Genomic DNA, 20190 nt, shown 5'->3' with positions numbered 1-20190 from the left:
TCAATTCTGGTTTCAAATACTTACTAGTTACATGACTATTTGCCTCAATTTCCTCAATAGCAAAATAGAAATAGCTGTGAAGATCAAATGAGATGATATTTTTAGATAGTACTTAGTGCCTCGCACATAAGAGGCTCCATATAAATGTGAATTGTTATTGTTATTATGATTATTATTTATATTATCATCATTTTCATATTGTGATTGATGGAAAAGACGCACTGATAAGTTTGGTAATTTTTCTATTTTTAAACACTTCAAGATTACAGTAATGTTACACATACATATATATAATATTCACACATATTTGAATATGCTAAAATAAAACATTTTTAACAATTATATAGTTCATGAAAACTGTTTGCAAAACATTTTATATATGTTAACTCATTTGAACTTCATTAAAACCTTGTAAAATGGTATTATAGTACCAGTTACCAGATAAGGAAACTGAGGCTTACTTGTCAACAAACATGACTAGTAAACATCAAAGGCTGAATTAAATACAGATTTCCTAAGTCTAAGATCAATAGTCTGTATTCTATTTATTTCTTTTAAAAGAAAAAATGGTTAGAAATTTTTCCCAGTATGAACCGATCATCTTTTGAGAACAGAGCTTATAAAAACAATTTAAATGCTTTTCCATATATTTTTATGTTTAGATATTAATTTATAAAATAACATTTGAATTTTATCATTTCTCTAAGAAGATTCATGGGTGATAGAACAAAAGGGGTGATTATAGGAGACACTGCAACAAAACAAATTAAAAAAATTTTTGCCACAAAATTATTCCTCTTCCTTGCTATCACAAAAGTGTATTTTTTAAAATGAAAAATGCTTTTGTTGAGTTCAACAATGTTTGACTTTAAAACTTCATTTAGTAAACTCATTGTAACATAAAAATAGAATTTAAAAAATTATCACATTCAAAAATAGAAATTATTGCTAACTTCTTTCTGAATAATTGTAAATACAATGAATGCATTTTATTAATTGTTTTAGTTTCTCTTTATTTCCTTTGTATTCCAACACAATGAAGCACACTCCTGGATTAAGAAGTCAAAGAATGAATAGAAGCAGTTAAGAGTCTCTGTAAACATGTACCAATTTTTGTTTCAGATGTTTGACATTATTTTTTACAAAACATTTGGATGCATTCTCCAACGGGGGTTAAAAAAAAAACCCCAATATATCTGAGCATGCAAAGAACAGAACAACTGCAAATGTGGGATCCAGAATCATTAAATCAATGTCCCATTCTATACTGTATTTCACTGTCAGGTTTTAAGTAAGACATTTTCCCTGAGTCTATGTACTTTAGTAGAGTCATCTAGATTGCTTGAATGTTTTCTAGATCTGATTCTTTTGGAGACTAGGATGAGGGCAGCATTCAGAGGCTTGTTAATCTTGAGACAAGAGTTACTTTTTACTGATATTCAAGGTAGGATATTATTATCTTGGTCACACGGAGGTTGTGAGGAATGTGCTATGCAAATGGAATTTCTTAGACTAAATATTCTATTCAAATATGACATGACTACAAGTGTTTAAATAGAACATTCAAAAGTTTTAATTATGTCATTGAAAAAGCAAGAAAACAAATATGACTTACTTCCAATATCTGTCCGAAAGAATTTAATCACAGCAAGTGACTCCCTTTGTTTTTTTCCTTTTGTGAAGGCTGTTACTGATACATTGTATTCCCTATAAGGTTCCAATTTTGATAGAGTATAACTGGTTGTAGAATTGGATTCATTATAAGCTATTTAAAAAAAAACATTTTAAAAATGTAAAATAATCTGGAACATGTAAACACGGAAAATGCTGTTCTGAATAATACTCAAATATCCAAAGGAAATATATAATTAAGAAAAGAATCTTATTGCTCTAAATCATGAATTTAATTTTATCAAATTCATGAGGAAAACATTTAAATGTAAACATTATTTCCCAAATATGTGGTCACATCCTATTTCATGGCTTAATGTTGATGCTCAGGCCTGAAATTCATATCTCCTTTCCTTCCCTCTTATCTTTCAAAGTAGAAATAAAATCTCCCTGGGGTTTCTGTATCAAGCTTCATTCAGGATGCTGATATCCTTTCCCTTTTTTTTCCCAGATCCTTGGGTATATTCTAACTACTTCTTGATCAGATAGTGGTCTAGGTCTTGAAGCTTCTCTGAATAAATTCCCAATTTTGTCCCCTAATATATTAGACTAGGAAAATGCTTCATTTTTGAACATTTTCTTTCCTTATTAAGACTGAATGGTATGAAAGCTAATCATGATTCCTGAAACTGGACAGAGAAGAATTCAGCCTACCACATAGCAGAGAGAAGATGAATTCTACATGTGGCATGAATTATACATTTTTGGGCAATGCCAATGTGGGAATATCTTTGCTTAACTGCATATTTATTATAAGAATTTTATTTGTTATAAGAATTTATAAGAATTTTACTTTCTTTCATCATTTTTTTCCCAAAGAGGACAAAGAAAGAAAAAAAACCATTAATTTAAAAAATTAGAATAATTTTTTTAATTTAATTTTTTTAAAGAATGTGAGGAACCATATTTTGCCCTTTTTTTGGTATACCCATCATTTAAAGCAATATCTGGCACATAATAGGCACCTAATACATGCTTGTTAACTAACTGACTTAAGGTCAAAGATTGTCATATTTACAGCATTAGTATGATTACTGACACATGATAAAAGCTTGATAATTGATTAAAAACCTCTTAATTAATCAACTGAAGGTCAGGGAATACACCACTTTAGAAAGACTAGGAAATTCTGCAAAAGATCTTCAAATAGCTATGTTATTTCAAAAGCTGGGGAATCCTAGAGGTTATAGAAGACTTCTTTGAAATTCCTTTACCCTAACTGAGTAGATGTCTCCATGGTAATCTGATTCATTCAAGATTACCTGGAAGGTCATATGATGGCCTGAAATTAAAGTGATTAAAAATTACCCGTCTTTGGATGGTCTCTCCGGATGACAAAGCCATGAAAAGAGCCTGAAGGTGCAACCCAAGAAATTTTCATTTCTGTTTCAGTTTTTGATATAAGTGTCAAATTGCTTGGTGCTGCAGGAGCTATTAAAGAAAAGAGAGATATTAAAGAAATGATATGAAAACATTAATGTGGAAAGCTTTTATAAATCTTAAACACACATGAATTCATTAATTAAAACAATTTCATACTTCTATTACAATATTCTTGATATGATTTAATTGGAAACAACTGACTGAATTTAATCTGTTGTTGTAGAATCCTTAGCTTCCTCCAGTGTCAGCTCAAATGCTATCTTCCTCATGAGTCTTTCCTGTTTTCTCTCAGTTACTAGTGTTCTCTGAAAATTGATTTGCATTTACTATATATTTATTTTGCCATGCCATCTGTGAACATATTTTTCCCCAAATAAAATGTAAACTTCTTGATAATGAATGCTGAGTTTTTGTTTTTATATTCCCAGGACCTGACACAACTGCTAGTAGCACACACTTGACAATTGCTTGTTAAATTCAATTCAATTGAATAATACTTAATGAATCCTAGAGATTTCTCTTTATGTTTTGACTTAGGGAGACTCCAGGAAAATGAGTGGTTGTGGGACCCTACTTCACCTACATATTCTGCTATTTCACTTTTCTCAACTGGATTTTGTGAATTCATAATTTGGACACTTTTCATTGACATCAGTTGGAATTGCAAAATAATAATTTACCCTATAGAATAATGGAGAATGGTGTTATTACTAGTCTCACATTTGTAAATTTGAAAATGCTTGTATAAATACTTCTATAGATGTCTTGTTCCTAAGTGGCAATTCCAGTGAAACCTATAGAATCTCTAGTTTTAAAAAAATTGACAAAAATTCAACCAATATTTGGCAAGTGAGAAACAAACAACTACAAAGCTATTTCAAATTCTACTGTTACTTTTACCAATTGCTGCTATTATAGCACAAAAGAAAAAAAAACAAATAAAAAGTTATATTAGTTATAGAAATTATTTTTTCAATAAAGTGTACAAAAGTATGAAAATTTCCTGTAAGTACAGGTTTAATCACAGTAATCAGACAATGACATATTAAATTAAAAAAATGGATACAATAATGGAACTTTCTATATTTTAAAGAAGTTCCATTCAGATATTTGTCACTGATCTACTGAGTATCAAGGGATAATTTGTTTTCCACAATAATTAAAATCCTAAATATTAATTGCTAATTTATTGAATCTAATAACATTTTTTAGCCTAAACATCTTCTCTATATACCGATGTCCATCTTTTTTTTTCTTTCACAACTAAATGAAAAGGATAGTTTTAGGAAGTTTCTGAAATTTAATCATATCAAAGCAAGAAATAGAAGAAAGAAGTAGCTCTGTCACAGAAATAGAGTGGAATTAATTATTTGGGGAGCAGGCTGGAGAGTTTGGGGGTGGATTTGTGACTTTTATCTATGTGGGGAATTCTTGGTATGGACCACTACTCCTTTGATAAAAATCAGTATTCTTCTATGACTTCTATTCTTAGAAAATAACTAAAGCAAAGAGATGTTAGGTGACTTGCCCATAGTTATAGTAAAAGCATATATGTTAAATGCAAAAATTACACTAAGTTCTTCTTGATTCTTCAAAGCCATGCTTTGAAACTGAAAAGATAGTTGATTTCCAATTATATTTTTTTGAATTTTCAAGAGTTGTATATAACAATAAAGAATAATGACCATAATTCTTGTCCTTATAGCTAAGAAAATCAAAATCACATGGAAAGAAGATGACGTACATATCATCATCTTGCCCTGCTTGCTATGAGATTAGTTCTGGGTTTGCTTTCAGTGGACCTACCAAAAATGAGCTTATGTTCTATTTCTTTTTTACATTTACAAAAACATTTTTTTAATCTTGCTGTTTAATAAAAGTCTGTAGAACATCAAATCTAGTGACTTGTCCTGGGATCATTTCTATTTGAACTCCATCAAAAAAGATAAGAAGAGTTAAGATGATGGTGGTGGTGGTAATAATGATGATGAAGAAATCAAAAGGCCTTCAATGAATGACCTCATGAATTTAGCCAACAACTATAATAATAATCATGCTTCATTTGATGCTTACTTATTAATATTAAAAAATAACAAGAATAACAGTGTTTAAATATTAAATGGAAATGGGATCTCATAAAAAAGGCATTTTTCTTCCAACAGTGTAGCTCACTATTCATCCATAATTTGTTGTGACTCTTATTAACTATTATCTATAGATCTTCCACAAAGGAACTAGTACTGGAATAATAAGAAACTTTTTTTTCATATATTTCCTGAACCTATGGTTTTATCAGCATGGGAAGATCTTGAAGAGAACCTTTCTCTAACAAAATAGAGAAGCCTTTTTCTTTATATCTAGTATTCTTAAAGAATTGCTCAAGGGAACTTAAAAGTTAGGTGACTGACTCACAGTCACATAGCCATTTTGTATCAGAGGAAAAACATGAACCCAGATCTTCCAAACTCTGAAGCCAGCTCGCTACCCTATTGACTCTCATACAGAGTATATATGATCTGATATCATTAAAAGAAAAAAAATTAAACAATACTTTTCCATGTCTTATAACTCTTGAGTTTGATAACAGCTATGCCAGATAGGACAAATTTTTGCTGACATTTTACAAATAAGAAAAAAAGATTCAAAGGATTGAGGTAATTTGTCCAAGATCATATACCTAGTAAAGTGTGCCCAATTGAAATGTTTTTCCTCCAATTCTACCTCTCTCTTCTTCCTTCTATCATCATTCATCATTCATCAGTTTAGAAAGAAAAATATTATGTCAATAAAATTAAAATAAAATTTCTATACTTACTTTCAAAGTCTGTTATAATATTAATTTTCTTTTCTTTAAAAGTGTAGTTGTGATAGGTAATAGAGGCATCACAGATATAAAGTTGTTGAGGTAACAAATTAAAGAATTTTATTTCGTTCGTATTTTTTTCTGATTGATTAACAAGTAATTTGTTGCCATCCTGGTTTTTACCTGAAAGAAATAATTATTATATTTTCTGGCACAAATCTAATATGTTACTGATTCCCTAGCCAAATTTGCAATTTGCTCTATGAACTCTGGCACTATAACTGAAGAAAAGAAGATGGCCCAGTATAAAAGTCAATAACTGATATTTAATTTTTGGGGAGGGGTTATTTATCATTCCTAATTAACGTTCACTCATCAATCTTAAATGAGATGATCTGGAAAATGTTTGGCTCCCATCAATCCTTGAGCCTTAAGGCTTCTGCATTGCTGTGATTTTGAAGACTACCTTCCAACACCATTGAATTTATTGTGGCTCTTTGATACATCATGGATCTAGCCCATCACATCTAATTCCCATTCCTCTGATATAATCTCAATCTTGGACTTTGCAGTGTCTCAATTCTGCTTTTTCCTTTGTGCCTTTCACTACAGTTTCAGGTCCCCCATTATTCCTTAGACCTCATTTTGCTATTAAATTAAGACTCAGATTACAGATTCCTGACCTATCCTCTAGTCTTCTTGCAATAATTGACCTGGAGACTTTAACCAAATGTGTATTTTCAATAACTCTACAAATTTATTAAATGTCTTTATTTGATGTAATATAAGGTAGGAACGGGCCATTATGGCATATAGTTGGATATCAGAGATTCTAAAGAATACATTATGTTGTTTATAGCAGTCTTCTATTTATCTTATTTGAAAGTAGAAGTTTATTTCTACTTTATAAGAATTCTATGATGCAAGTTGACTAACTGATAATCATAAACTACCCCTTCACCATGATTGAACTTTACTCTGCACCAAACTGCTCTAAGATTACCACAATGTACAACTTTGGGATTCACTTTACATATACTATCTAACTTTTCAGCAGTCTTGTGAGATAGGTGATATCGTCACCTACATTTTATAGTTGAGACAATTGTGGCAGACAGATTAAGTGATTTGTCTGGATCACACAACAAATAAGCCTCTGAGGCAAGATCTGAATCTAGGCTTTCCTAATTCTTAATACAGTGCTTTCTTTACTAGATTATCTGGTCTTTTGCTTTTGTTATCAGCCCTCCCTCCATACAGTAATATTAATTAACTAGAGGCTCTACATGCCTTTAGTGAACTGCTAGTAAATTCATTTTCAGACAAGTCATTTTTGATGAATTTTTGGTGATTTTATAAAAAATATTATTAAATATAATGAAGGTCTGCATGACATACAAAACAATCAAAATATAAATCCAGAACCCAGTTAAAATATAAGCATATTTTACAACCTTTGGAGGACCTAAAGGGGGGAAATTACCCAGAAACATTCTTACATTCAAAATTGTAGGATAAATATTTTCTTGTGCAATTAGGATTTAGGTTAATATCTTCCCATTTTAAACTAATAGAAGTATCTGCTTCTTCTCCTTTTGTGATGTCAATTAGCTTAAAATGTTCTGGATCTGTTGAGATATAGAATACAAAACATGATATAATTTATATTTGATAATTTTAATATTCTTTATGCCAACTTATAAATATTTAAAATATTCCTATAATATGAATTAGAGGGAAAATCTTCTCCCCATCTTACAAATATTAGCTCAGTTAGGACAAATAATTTTGCTTATTATTACAGGGAAAACTAAAATTTTATGAAACTATTTCCAGGTTCTACAATCAGTTATAAACACATTCAATTATTTCTAAAAAATCACATAAAATATTATAGTATAGGTTGATGGCTAATCTTGGTCAAGATGAAATCAGCTTGTTAATAGAAAAAAAAGAAGTGACTAAAACCACTAATTCAATTTTTTATAAAAAATCATATTTGGGGAGATTACCTACTGGCATACTAGCAAAACAAATTAGGGACAAATGATTATTACTTCTGTTAAATATAGTCAGATTTTGTTTGCTTATTTTTAAATAAAAGTTCTTCCTCAACCAAATTTCTTCCTTGACACTTGATACTAACAGGAGGCTTACCTTGAATTCATAAAGACTATATATCCTTTGAAGCCCTAAATTCTAAAATCTTGCATTTCTTGAGTTAGAAGCCTAAGACAGATTGTCTGACTGTGATTGCAGAAAATACTAGCTAAAATAACAGAAAATCATCATCAGGGAAGACAGGATGAGATTTTAAAATTGTTTGTTTGTTTAAGCTACAACTCCAAATAAAAACTGTGTACTAAATTAGTACTAATAAAAGTGGATATTTACCTGGTGGCACCTTTAATATTAACTTTTCATCTGGACATGATTTACTTTGTAGAGTAATCAAAGAGCATTCACTAAGGTTTGTAAGACATAATGCAGAAGTTGAAAGATTACACGTGATATTTTCAGAAAAATTGATATTTGCATTATATTTTCCTGAGATATATGTATAATTCACAGTCTTATCTTTGAATTTATCTGAAAGGAAAAAAGAAATTAAGTTTAACTTCAGAATCAATACATTTAAATGCTCATATACTTATATCTTATACTAACAACTTCTTTTTCTTTGAAGGAGAACTTAGTCTTAGAACAAATCATCCTGAATATTTCTTATGAATTTATAAATACATAGCCCCAAAGTGGTAGGAGAGAGAGAGAGAGAGAGACAGATGGACCATTAAGGAAGGTAATGCTTCTTTGATCTGAATAATCCCCACCCAAGTGTGTAATAAAAGGACTAGAATTTAAGAATTATAAAGAGGAGCAAGATACATCAGTTGACAGTGTATATTTTTTAGTCATAAGGACCATTTGACTCAGCAATACCCCTACTATATCTATATCTTTAAAAGGTTAGAGGGAAAGATATATTTTCAGAAAAACATTCAGAGCAATTCTATTTGTGGTGGCAAAGAATTGGAAATTGAAGTGATGTCCATCAATTAGGGAATGACTGAAAAAGTTGTGGCCTATGAGTATAATAGAAAACTGTTGTACCATAAGAGATGATCATTTCAGGATAATTTCAGAAACATCTGGAAAGAATTACATGAACTAATACAAAGTGAAGTGAGCAGGACCAGGGGAACATTGCACACAATAACAGCAATATTGTACAATGATTAACTATGAATGACTTAGTGATAATTAGCAATACAATGATCCAAGATAATTCCAAAAAGACTCATAATGAAAAATACTATCCATCTCCAAAGAAAGAATTGAGAGAATCTGAATGAAGACTGAAGCTTACTATTTTTCACTTTACTTTTTGTGATGGTTTTTTGGTTTTTCATTCTTTTTCATGTGTTGCTTTTTTTGGGGGGGTCTGTTTTCTTTTGCAACATAGGTAATGTAAAAATTTGCTTTGCATCTTTGCACATATAAGCCTATATTAAATTTCTTACCATCTCAGAGAGGAAGGAGTGAAGGAAAATAGAGAATTTGAAATTCAAAATTTTACAAAAACACATGTCAAAATTGTTTTTACATGTAATGGGGAAAATAATAAAAAATAAAAAGAAATTAGAGATGATAGGATGAAAATATTTATTTAAAATGTGTAAAATGTCTATTGAGTGGTTCTTCTAGGATTAAGGTAAATAAATATGGAGCTCTTTTGAGTGTTTATTTATCTGTTGAGTAAAAGCATTGTCTTGAGTGGGAAATGCCCATACTTGAATTGGGATGTAAGTGGAAAAAATCAGGAGTTTTTTTATTCCTCTACTTGTAAAGGGCTGAAACTCTGAGTAGGTGTACTGGAATCAGACAACCAACTGAGCACTTAAGGCTAATTATTGATTAGATAATACTCTATTAACATTTGCTTGGAAAATGGTCCTTCTCACTATTCTGTGCTGGCTTGATCTTTTTGATTTATACAGATAATTGTAGGAGGGATTGGGGGGTGGAGTAAGACAAGCCAGGGTTACTTTGGCTGTGGATGAGAAGGGAGGTCATAGAGAGCTTGCATCTATTCCCTTCACTTCTTCCCCTAAAGACCAAGAATAAAGACCAAGGACTTTTGTTTATCCTGACTCCAGCTGATTCTAAGGCATCCAGGGTGCTAACCCGGACTTCACATCTGCCTGTATAGGAAATCTGTGCTAGCAACTTTCATGTATGTGGATCAGGGAAAACAAGACCTCTAAGGAAGCACTCTAAGTAAAAGCATATCAGAATTAGAAGGCATACTACAATAAGATCCTCTTCTTCCCTGAGACATTGTGAAAGGGATTGAATCTCTGGTTAGTTATTATACTGGTAGTTATAACTTTGCTGATAGAAGATACAACCTTGCTTATAGAGGAATTTATAGAATATTAGTGTTAGACTCTAAAGATGAAGGTTAAGTATAGGAATGCTATTATGAATTGATGCAGAATAAAATAAGCAGAACCAAGAAAACAATATGAAAATGACTATGAGAGAGAAAGACAGAGAGAGATAGGGAGACAGACACAGAAGGGAGGGAGGAAAGGAAAAAGAAAGGAGGGAGGAAGAGAAAAAAGGAGAAAGGGTAAGATAAAAGGAAGGAGGAAAAAGAAAAAAGGAAGAAAGGAAGGAGGAAAAAGAGAAAGGAAGGAAAAAAGGAAGAAAGGAAGGAGGAAAAAGAGAAAGGAAAGAAAAAAGGAAGGAAGGAAGGTTAGAAGAATGGAAGGGAAGAAGAAAAGAAGAAAGGAAGGAAAAAAGAAATGATTTGTGTCCAAGTTCAGAGAAAATTGAGAAACACACCTCCTTCCTTTATTGCACAGATTGGGATTTGAGAGTAGGGAATGTTGCGTATACTGTCAGACACAATTGATCTATTTTTTCTCTTTTGTTTCTTTGTTACAATCACAATTTACTGGGAAGAGAAAATGGATAGATATATAGCATCTAATGGGATGCAAAATAGCTAGATAAAATAAGACGAAACTAGAGAAAATTTAAAGAAAAAGAAAAAATTAAAGATAAAAGCTAAAGATAAAGAAGTTGTGGTATGTTCAAAGTTATAAGCAGGTTAGTTATAGAGCCACAGATAGATTTGAAATGCTTTGATACTTCTATCAACAGAAAAGAAGGGAAATTTTCACTTAATTATTTCAATGAAGCTGAATTGGGTAGAAAATAATAACATTTTAAAAAGATATTGCTGATGAGGAAGTGATGGTAGAAAATAGTGATTTCTTATGTGGATAGGGTTCAGAAAGCTTTTTTTTTTAATTAAAGCTTTTTTATTTTCAAAATATATGCATAGACAATTTTCAACATTACCCCTGCAATACCTTGTGTTCCAATTTTTTTTTTTCTGTATCCCTTCTCCTCTACTCCTTATCCTACATGGCAAGTAATTCAATATATATTAAATAATTCTATACATATTTCCACAACTATCATGTTGCACAAGAAAAACCAGATCAAAAAGGAAAAAAAAAATAAGAAAGAATACAAAATTCAAGCAAACAACAACAAATTAGTTATAATGCTATGTTGTGATCCACACTCAGTTCCCACAGTCCTCTCTCTGGGTGCAGATGGCTTTCTTCATCACAAGACCACTGGAACTGGCCAGAATCATCTCACTGATGAAAAGATCTAAGTTCATCATAGTTGATCATCACATAATCTTGCTGTTGCTATATATAATATTCTCCTGGTTCTACTCACTTCACTCAGCATCAGTGCATGTAAATCTCTCCAGGACTATTTGAAATCAACCTGCTGATCATTTCTTATAGAACAATAATATTCCACAACATTCATATATTATAACATGATATAACTTATCATCCTCCACCTGATGGGCATCAACTTAGTTTCAATATACTTAGTCATTTTAGTAATTTTCTAATTTTACTAATAATAATTTTCTATTTTTAAAAGATCTACAGAAAGAGAAGAATAACTATGGTAGTCAGGCAAGAACACCAAATTTGGAGGAGACCTGGGACAGCCCCCAGTCATACACTGCTGAATTAAAGGTTATGTATAATTTGATAGCCCTTTGGGCATAGTTACATATTACTCTCCAGAATGGTTGGATCAGTTCACAACTCCACCAACAATATTTAGTTCCCTGATTTCCCACATCCCCTCCAATATTCATTGTTATCTTTTCGTGACATCTTAGCTAACCTGAAAGGTATGTAGTTGTATCTCAAAGTTGTCTTAATTTGCATTTTTCTAACCAACAGTGATTTAGAGCATTTTTATTAGACTAGAAATTGCTTTAATTTCTTCATCTAAAATTATTTATAGAAGAAGCTTTTTTTAAAAAATGATAAATGAGATCAAAATACTTGTGCAAGAAGAGGAGGAGTTAGTGAAAAAAAGATTATAAAATCTGAGAAAGATTTAATACTAGATTGGAAAAAGCTCAGGAATAATTTGTCTAGGATGGAGTTAGGGGCATAGGTAGCATCTTTAATGTTAGAAAGGAGAAATGCTTCTTTCTTTGAGACAGGAATGAGGATTAGTCAAGACATAAAACAAGACAACATTAAACTTACCACATTGCTCAGTACTTGAACTATCTGCTGGAAAAGAAAAAAAAAGAAAACAAATTATTATAGTGATTTGTCTATGGCTAAATGGAATTACTATCTTATGTCTTCAGGTTTCATGTTCTTTCCCACCACTTGATGAAATTATAATAAATGATGATTAATGAGCAGTGACTCACAGACTATTAGATCAAAAAGGGATCTTATGAAGCACAAGGTTTTTAGCCAGAAAACCTGAGTTCAGATCTTAGGGGAAATGTTTTATACCTACTGTTCATACTAATAACACAATATACTTTCAAAAAGTCAGTTAAGAAGATGGCAGAGAATAGACAGGACTTTGCCTAGCTTCCTGGCATTTCTCAGAATCAACACCAGGTCAAACCTCTGATTGGATTTTGGAGAGACAAAACCCAAAAATATTTGGAATATAACAAATTTCCAACAGAAGATATCTAGGAAAGGTCAGTATCAACTAAATTGGGAAGGGAGGTAGAGTGGGGAAGGGGGGTAGAGTGGGGAAGGGGGAAGACTGAGCTCATTGCAGGCACAGGGCAGGAAGGTCCAGGGTGGAGAGACTTGACAGGGGGAATCTAGTGGGAGACTCTTAGCCAAAATACAGCAGCATTGGCTTCTCTGTCCTAGTTCAGAAGGCCAGTGGGTCAGCAAACTAGCTGTGAGACTTCCAATGCAACTACCAAAGGCAAATACTGAGCCCCTGAAAATCAACATAACAAGCAGAATTTGGCCATGCCCACCCAGCTTGGGGAGGAAGCCTACAGCACTACCAGCCCCAGGGCAGTCTAAACTTTTGTTACCCTGTAAAGGAAGCTTGGGACAATCTCCCCTTTGCTCTAGCAGATATCAACCTTTAAAAAAAAAAAAAAGGCAAAAAGATCTCTGACCATATAGCTATCATGGAGACAGGTAAGAACAGACCTCAAATCCTGAGGATACTAAAGGAAAATGTCTCCAATTGAAGCCTCAAAGGGAGATATAAACTGGTGTGGAACTCAAAAGATTCTTTTGGAATAATTCCAAAAGAATCTTAAAAGAGAGTTAGAAGAAAAATGGGGAAAAGAAATGAAAGCTTTGATTTCATTTCACAGAAATTTTCTGAAGAAAAGAACTCCTTAAAATACTTTTGGTGAAATGAGAAAAGATATACTGAAGAAAACCACTTTTTAAAAAATAGATTTGGTGAAATGGAAAAAGAAACAACTCCTTGAAAAATAGAATTGATGAAATGGAAAAAAAATCCAATGAACAAAACAACTCCTAAATTCAATTGGACAAATATAAAAAGAAGTTTCCAACTGAAGAAAATAATTCAATAACTATTCTAATAATTCTAAAATTAAATTCTAAAACTACATTCAAAAGTACAAAAATTCTAAATATTAGAATTGGACAAATGGAAGTGAATGACTCAATGAGACATCAAGAATCAGTCAAACAAAACAAAAATAATGAAAAAAATAGAAGAAAATATAAAATATCTCATTGGAAAAACAACTGACTTGGAAAATGGATCAAATTTAGACAGTCTAAGAGACAATCTAATAATTGCTGGACTACCTCCAAACTATGATGAAAAACAGAGCATGGACAACATTTTTCAAGAAATCATCAAGGAAAACTGCCCTATATCCTAGAACCAGAGTGTTCAGTTGAAAGAACCACCTATCACCTCCTGAAAGAAATTTTAAAATGAAAACTCCAAGGAATATTGTTGCTAAATTTCAGATTCAGATCAAGGAGAAAATACTGCAAGCATCTAGAAAGAAACTATTTTAATCTTTAAAAAACTGTTCTTTATGCTCAAAGGTCTATCAATGTCCATACCCTTTGATCTAGCAATGTTTCTACTGGGCTTATACCCCCAAAGAGATCATAAAGGAGGGAAAGTGACCCACATGTGCAAAAATGTTTGAGGCAGCCCTTTTTGTAATGGCAAAAAATTGGAAACTGAGTGGATGTCCATCAATTGGAGAATGGCTAAATAAGTTGTCATATATGAATGTTATGGAATATTATTGTTTTATAAGAAATAATCAGGAGGATGATTTCAGAAAAGCCCAGACTTATACAAACTGATGCTAAGTGAAATAAGGAGAACCAAGAGATCATTATAACAGTAACAGCAAGATTATAGAAGATCAGTTCAGGTGGACATGGCTCTCTTCAACAATGGGATGATTTTTTGATATGGATCCTCAGGGTAAATATAGTGTTTTGATGTCAGTCATTACTGGAGAGGCTGTAGCATCCATTAAGAACCTGGATGATAAACAAGTCCTACAACAGTGTATGGCCACACTTCGGGAACTGTTCAAAGAGCAGGAAATACCAGACCCAGTAAACTTCTTTGTTACTCGGTGGAATACAGAGCCATGGATCCAGATGGCATATAGTTTTGTAAAGACAGGTGGAACTGGTGAAGCTTATGACATCCTAGCAGAAGACATACAACGCACTATATTTTTTGCTGGTGAGGCAACAAATAGGCACTTTCCACAAACAGTCACAGGGGCATACCTGAGTGGTGTACGAGAAGCAAGCAAGATAGCAGCATTTTAATTCTGTTTATCTCTGGACCCAACTCCTTCTCCTAATGGACAAACATTGCAAACAAAGATGGACACTGTGTTTCAACTGATTTTTCTTAAAACTTTTTGGATATCAGAAATTGAAAATTTTCTATTGTGATGTATTGATGTTTGTTTAGCACTAAATATGGAAGCACTAGCCACAGAAAAATATTAGCACTTATATTTGACTATTTTCCTTTTGCTTTTGCTTGCACTTTGTTTTCTTTCTAATTTTTTCCTTTTTGATCTGATTTTTCTTGTGCAGCATGATATTTGTAGAAATTTGTATAGAAGAATTGCACATGAGTTTAACATATATTGGATTACTTGCCACCTAGGGGAGAAGGTGGAGGGAACAAAGGAAAAAAAATTTGGAACACAAGGTTTTGAAAGGGTGAATGTTGAAAATAATCCATTTATATATATTTGGAAAATAAAAGTTTTAATTAAAACAGCGTAGTTCTTTTTTTCCCTTCCCTTTTTATTTTTTCATACTTCTCTTGAGTTCTGAATTTGAAGATCAAATTTTCTGTTCAGCTCTAGTCTTTTCATTAAAAAATAATCAAAAATCCCCTATTTCATTGAATATCCATCCTTTTTCCTGAAATGTAATGCTTAGTTATGCTGGGTAATTGATTTTTGGCTGCAGTCCACGCTTCTTTACATCATATGCCAGGCCTTTGAATGCTTTAAAGTAGAAGCTGTAGGTCCTGCTAATTCTGATTGTGGCTCTTTGATACAAAGAACAACAACGAAAAGAGTGAAAATACTATATTGTGATCTACTGAGTTCTCACAGTCCTCTTTCTAGTGCAGATGGGTCTTGTCATCATAAGACCTTTGGATCTGGCCTGAATCATCCCATTGTTGAAGAGAGCCATGTCCACCTGAACTGATCTTCTATAATCTTGCTGTTACTGTGTATAATGATCTCTTGGTTCTCCTTATTCCACTTAGCATCAGTTTGTATACGTCTTGGCTTTTCTGAAATCATCCTCCTGATTATTTCTTATAAAACAATAATATTCCATAACATTCATATACAACAACTTATTTAGCCATTCTCCAATTGATGGACATCCACTCAGTTTCCAATTTTTTGCCATTACAAAAAGGGCTGCCTCAAACATTTTTGCACATGTGGGTCACTTTCCCTCCTTTATGATCTCTTTGGGGATATAAGCCCAGTAGAAACATTGCTAGATCAAAGGGTATGGACATTGATAGACCTTTGAGCATAAAGAACAGTTTTTTAAAGATTAAAATGTTTATATCTCTACATGGGAAGATGATATGTATAACTCTTGAAAACTGCATCTATGTTAGGGGGTTACTTTGAGGGTGACAGTGTAAATTGACTTTTATATAGTTGATATAAAAAAAAAGCTAGGGAATGGAAAGGGAATTGTACTGGAAGAAGAGGAAAGAGGAGGTAAAATGGGGTAAATTATATCACATAAAAGAGACACAAAAGATCTATTACCATTGAGGGAAATAAGGGAGGCTGATGAGCATTGTTTGAACATTAATCTCAGCAGATTTGACTTAAAGATAGAATATGATACATATTTAGCTAGATACAGAAACTTGTCTCATCCTAAAGCAAGGTAGAAGGAGAAAGAGAAAAGGAAATGGGGAGGCTAACAGAAGATAGAATAAAAGTAGAAGGGGAAAGGGACTAAAAAGAGGGAGGGGCTAAAAAGGGAGGGCATATTGAGTTAGGTGGTGGTTAAAGCAAAATTCTGATGAGGAGGGAAAGGTGAAAGAAAAGTATAACTTGGGAAAAATAGTATGGTATGAAATACAGAGTTAATAATTTTAACTATGAATGTGTATGTAATGAATCCTCCCATAAAACAGAATCACATAGCAGACTAGATTAAAAGCCAGAATCCTGAAATATGTTGTTTAGAAGAATCACATTTGGATCAGAGAGATACATATGAAATAAAGGTAAAAGGCTAGAGCAGAATCTATTATGATTTAGCTGAAGTAAAAAAGCAGGAGCAGCAATACTGATCTCAGATCAAGCAAAAGTCAAAATAGATCTAAATTTTAAAAGATAAGGAAGGAAACTACATCCTGCTAAAGGGACGATGAAGTAATACTAATACTTAAACATATATGCATCACATGATATAGTATCCAAATTCCTAGAGAAGTTAAGAGAATTGAAAAAAGAAATAGAAAGCAATTTACTAGTGGGGGATATTAACCTTCCTTTATAAGAATTAGATAAATCAAACCACAAAATAAACAAGAAGGAAGTTAAGGAGATAATTAGAATTTTAGAAAAGTGAGGTATGCTAGACCTTTGGAGAAAATTGAATACGGACAAAAAGAAATATACTTTTTTCTTGATAGTACATGGAACCTACACAAAAAATAACCATATATTAGGGTATAAAGACCTCAAAATCAAATGCAGAGATAATAAATGCATCCTTTTCAAATCATGATGCTATAAAAATTACATGCAATATAGGCTCATGGAAAAATAGACCAAAAATAATTGGAAACTATCTAATCTAATCCTAAAGAATGGTTAAGTAAAACAACAAACCATAAAAATATCGATAATTTCATCCAAGAGAATAACAATAATGATACAACATAAAAATTATGATTATAGTCAAAGCAGTTGTTAGAGGAAATTTTATATTTCTAGATATGTACTAGAATAAAATAGGGAAAGAGAAGTTCACTGAATTGGGAATGCAATTAAAAGTCAGCTAAATCTGGATGACTGATTGATATTAACTGATAATCATGAGGAGAAAGCATAATGGCAGAGGCTCATGAGCTATATATACCATCAATAAATTCTTTCAATCCCTCAAGGATGTCCTAGATCACTGAAGATATGTAGCTATCATTTGCAGATCCATTCAGATAGGAGTTAAGATAAGGATTCCAGAGTGTATGTTTTACTGAAAAGAAAGGGTGAGTAACTTATAGATGCTGTTTCTAATTCTGACTTGCCTTTTGGATCTCCTTCAGATAGAACAGAATAAAGATAAGTTATTAATTTTTTTAAAAACTAAGAAAATAATATGTAATTTCAGAAGATTTGTCAGAAGCAAGATAGGAAAGATCTCAAGGTCTCTGACATTCCTGTACATATTCTTTGTTGAAATTCAGAAACTTCAGTTTCAAAAGGAAAGGGGAAGCTACCATCAAACTGTGAATTTTATGATGTCTGTGAATGCTCCTTCTGCTTTTAGATAATCATGCCCTACAGAAGCTACATAGGTGTTAACTATATATCTATAACTATTTGAGCACGAAACTATTCTATTTATAGAATGATCTTTTTCCTTTTAGTATCTAAAACCACCATAGACAATAACAACAACAGCAACAGTGGCCTCATTTGGTCATTCTATTGGACTGATTATAAGGTTTGCAAAGGCTTTTTTTTTTTATCATAAAAATGTAAATTGTACCAATGACAAAATATTCTAGACAATTTGACTGTAGAAATGCAATGATCCTGACTAATTGCACTATTGTTGTGCTTCAACAGCTGAAGATAACATTTTCAATTACATTCAGAAAAAGAAAGCTTAGTAAAATTAGGTCTTTTTATGAGTAGATTTCCATGCAGAGAATGCAAAGTCTTAAATGACTGTGTATCAGTTTGTTACCTTTTGTTGAAACATCCAAGGCAGGGATAAAACTTGAGGGGCTGATTGTGGCAGCTGTAGAACCAGAAACATCTGCAAGGAAAGCAGAAAAAAAATTGACCATTAACCAGTGAACTTGCTATTTGGAAATGGAAAGTGAAAAGTTTCTTCCTATTTTTCAAAAATGAATTGTTTTTAAAATATGAAACATTGTTTATTTTCATATCAATTGTACTTGACTTACTCTTAAAATTTTAACAAGCAAAGATAAAGGTTTTAGACAAATTAAATCATTCCTAATTTATTTTCTCTCTATATAATATATATCACCAATATGGTTGACATATCTAAGATGCAGGAATATTCTAAGAATTTTCTTAAAAGACATAAAAGTTAAGTAATTCATCCAAAATCACAGTTATATTTATTGTCAATGGCAGGATTTGAATTGAGTGTTTCCCGATTCCAAATCAATACTATTAACTTAATTTAAGTAAAAACAGAAATTGCTGATAGCATAATTTTGAGTTAAAAAAGGCATATTTTTATTAACAGTCAGAACATAATGTCCTTAGCCTCCATGCCAGAATCATTATCTGTTGCATTAATATCAGGTTTTTATAATAAACATTCAAAACCAAGAAGACTGATCAATAACAATTGGGGGAGCAATTTATTTTAGAGCTAATACATTTTCCACCTAATGAAATTTGTAAAATTCAATATGGCATGCTATATATATATATATATATATATATATATATATATATATATATATATTTTTTTTTTTTTTTTTTTTTTTGTGAACAAAAAGAGCTATTTCTAGACTTACCCTGGTAAGCCTTACCCATCCTACTATCTGGAGATTTAATTGTGAGAAGAACCAAACCTGAAATATTATCAGTGATGGTGATGGCAGTAGTGAGTGAAGGAAGGACAGCAGAGCTGTTGCGTGCTGGATTGAAATCTGTTACTGATGTAGAGTTTGAGTCTGCAGGTAAGGATGTGGGGGTAAGCATTTCTGGTTTATAATCTATAGTAAAGAAGGAATTGGTAACTATTATTTCTTTCTATTACATAAAAACAAAGACTTGAAATTCAAAGTTAACATTATAATTGCATCTGTAAAGAACCTGACTAGCCAAATTACTTGTTTCCATGTATTTTCTCATTCTCAGATCTTAGAGTATATGTGAAACAAGCTATACCCGGTCCAGTCACTGAGAATAAATGGGAGAAACAGAACCATCACTGATATTTACAGCAAGTACTAGAAAACACAATATGCTACAAAATAGTCCCTCAAAATTAGCTTTTAAACACAATTCAGTTGAAAAAGAATAAGAAGAGAAATCACAGACTCTGGGTCCCAAAGTGCTGTTTGAAAAGCAAGAATCTGAGAAACCAGAAGACCAAAACTGGAGAGGGTCTTAGGTAGGGATAGAAAGAGGTTCCTCTGGAGTGTGGCTTCCCATCTGGTAACTTCTGATGTGCATAATTTTTTCTTAATTAGTTGAT

At 32.0% G+C, this 20190-nt stretch overlaps 1 protein-coding gene across 9 annotated transcripts in view; it reads right to left on the bottom strand.

Annotated features, from left to right (window-relative positions):
• The window catches only part of PTPRC (protein tyrosine phosphatase receptor type C), a 134555-nt gene that overhangs the window by 38679 nt on the left and 75686 nt on the right, over positions 1-20190 (bottom strand). For 4 of the 9 annotated variants that reach the window (XM_074308701.1, XM_074308697.1, XM_074308700.1 and 1 more), the window contains 7 exons: positions 18694-18765; positions 12463-12489; positions 8252-8446; positions 7357-7485; positions 5870-6040; positions 2980-3102; positions 1616-1765 (listed from right to left, as the gene is read on the bottom strand). In XM_074308701.1, coding sequence (XP_074164802.1) covers positions 1616-1765; positions 2980-3102; positions 5870-6040; positions 7357-7485; positions 8252-8446; positions 12463-12489; positions 18694-18765 — 867 coding nt within the window. Of the gene's footprint in view, positions 1-1615; positions 1766-2979; positions 3103-5869; positions 6041-7356; positions 7486-8251; positions 8447-12462; positions 12490-18693; positions 18766-19561; positions 19706-20190 lie in introns of all 9 variants that reach the window. The other 5 variants (XM_074308694.1, XM_074308699.1, XM_074308698.1 and 2 more) reach the window with 3 other exon arrangements.

The sequence above is a fragment of the Sminthopsis crassicaudata genome, chromosome 4 (assembly GCF_048593235.1).
Source record: "Sminthopsis crassicaudata isolate SCR6 chromosome 4, ASM4859323v1, whole genome shotgun sequence".
NCBI lineage: Eukaryota > Metazoa > Chordata > Mammalia > Dasyuromorphia > Dasyuridae > Sminthopsis > Sminthopsis crassicaudata.
The sequence above is the reverse complement of the archived record's forward strand: the minus strand, read 5'-3'. Positions and strand labels throughout refer to the sequence as shown.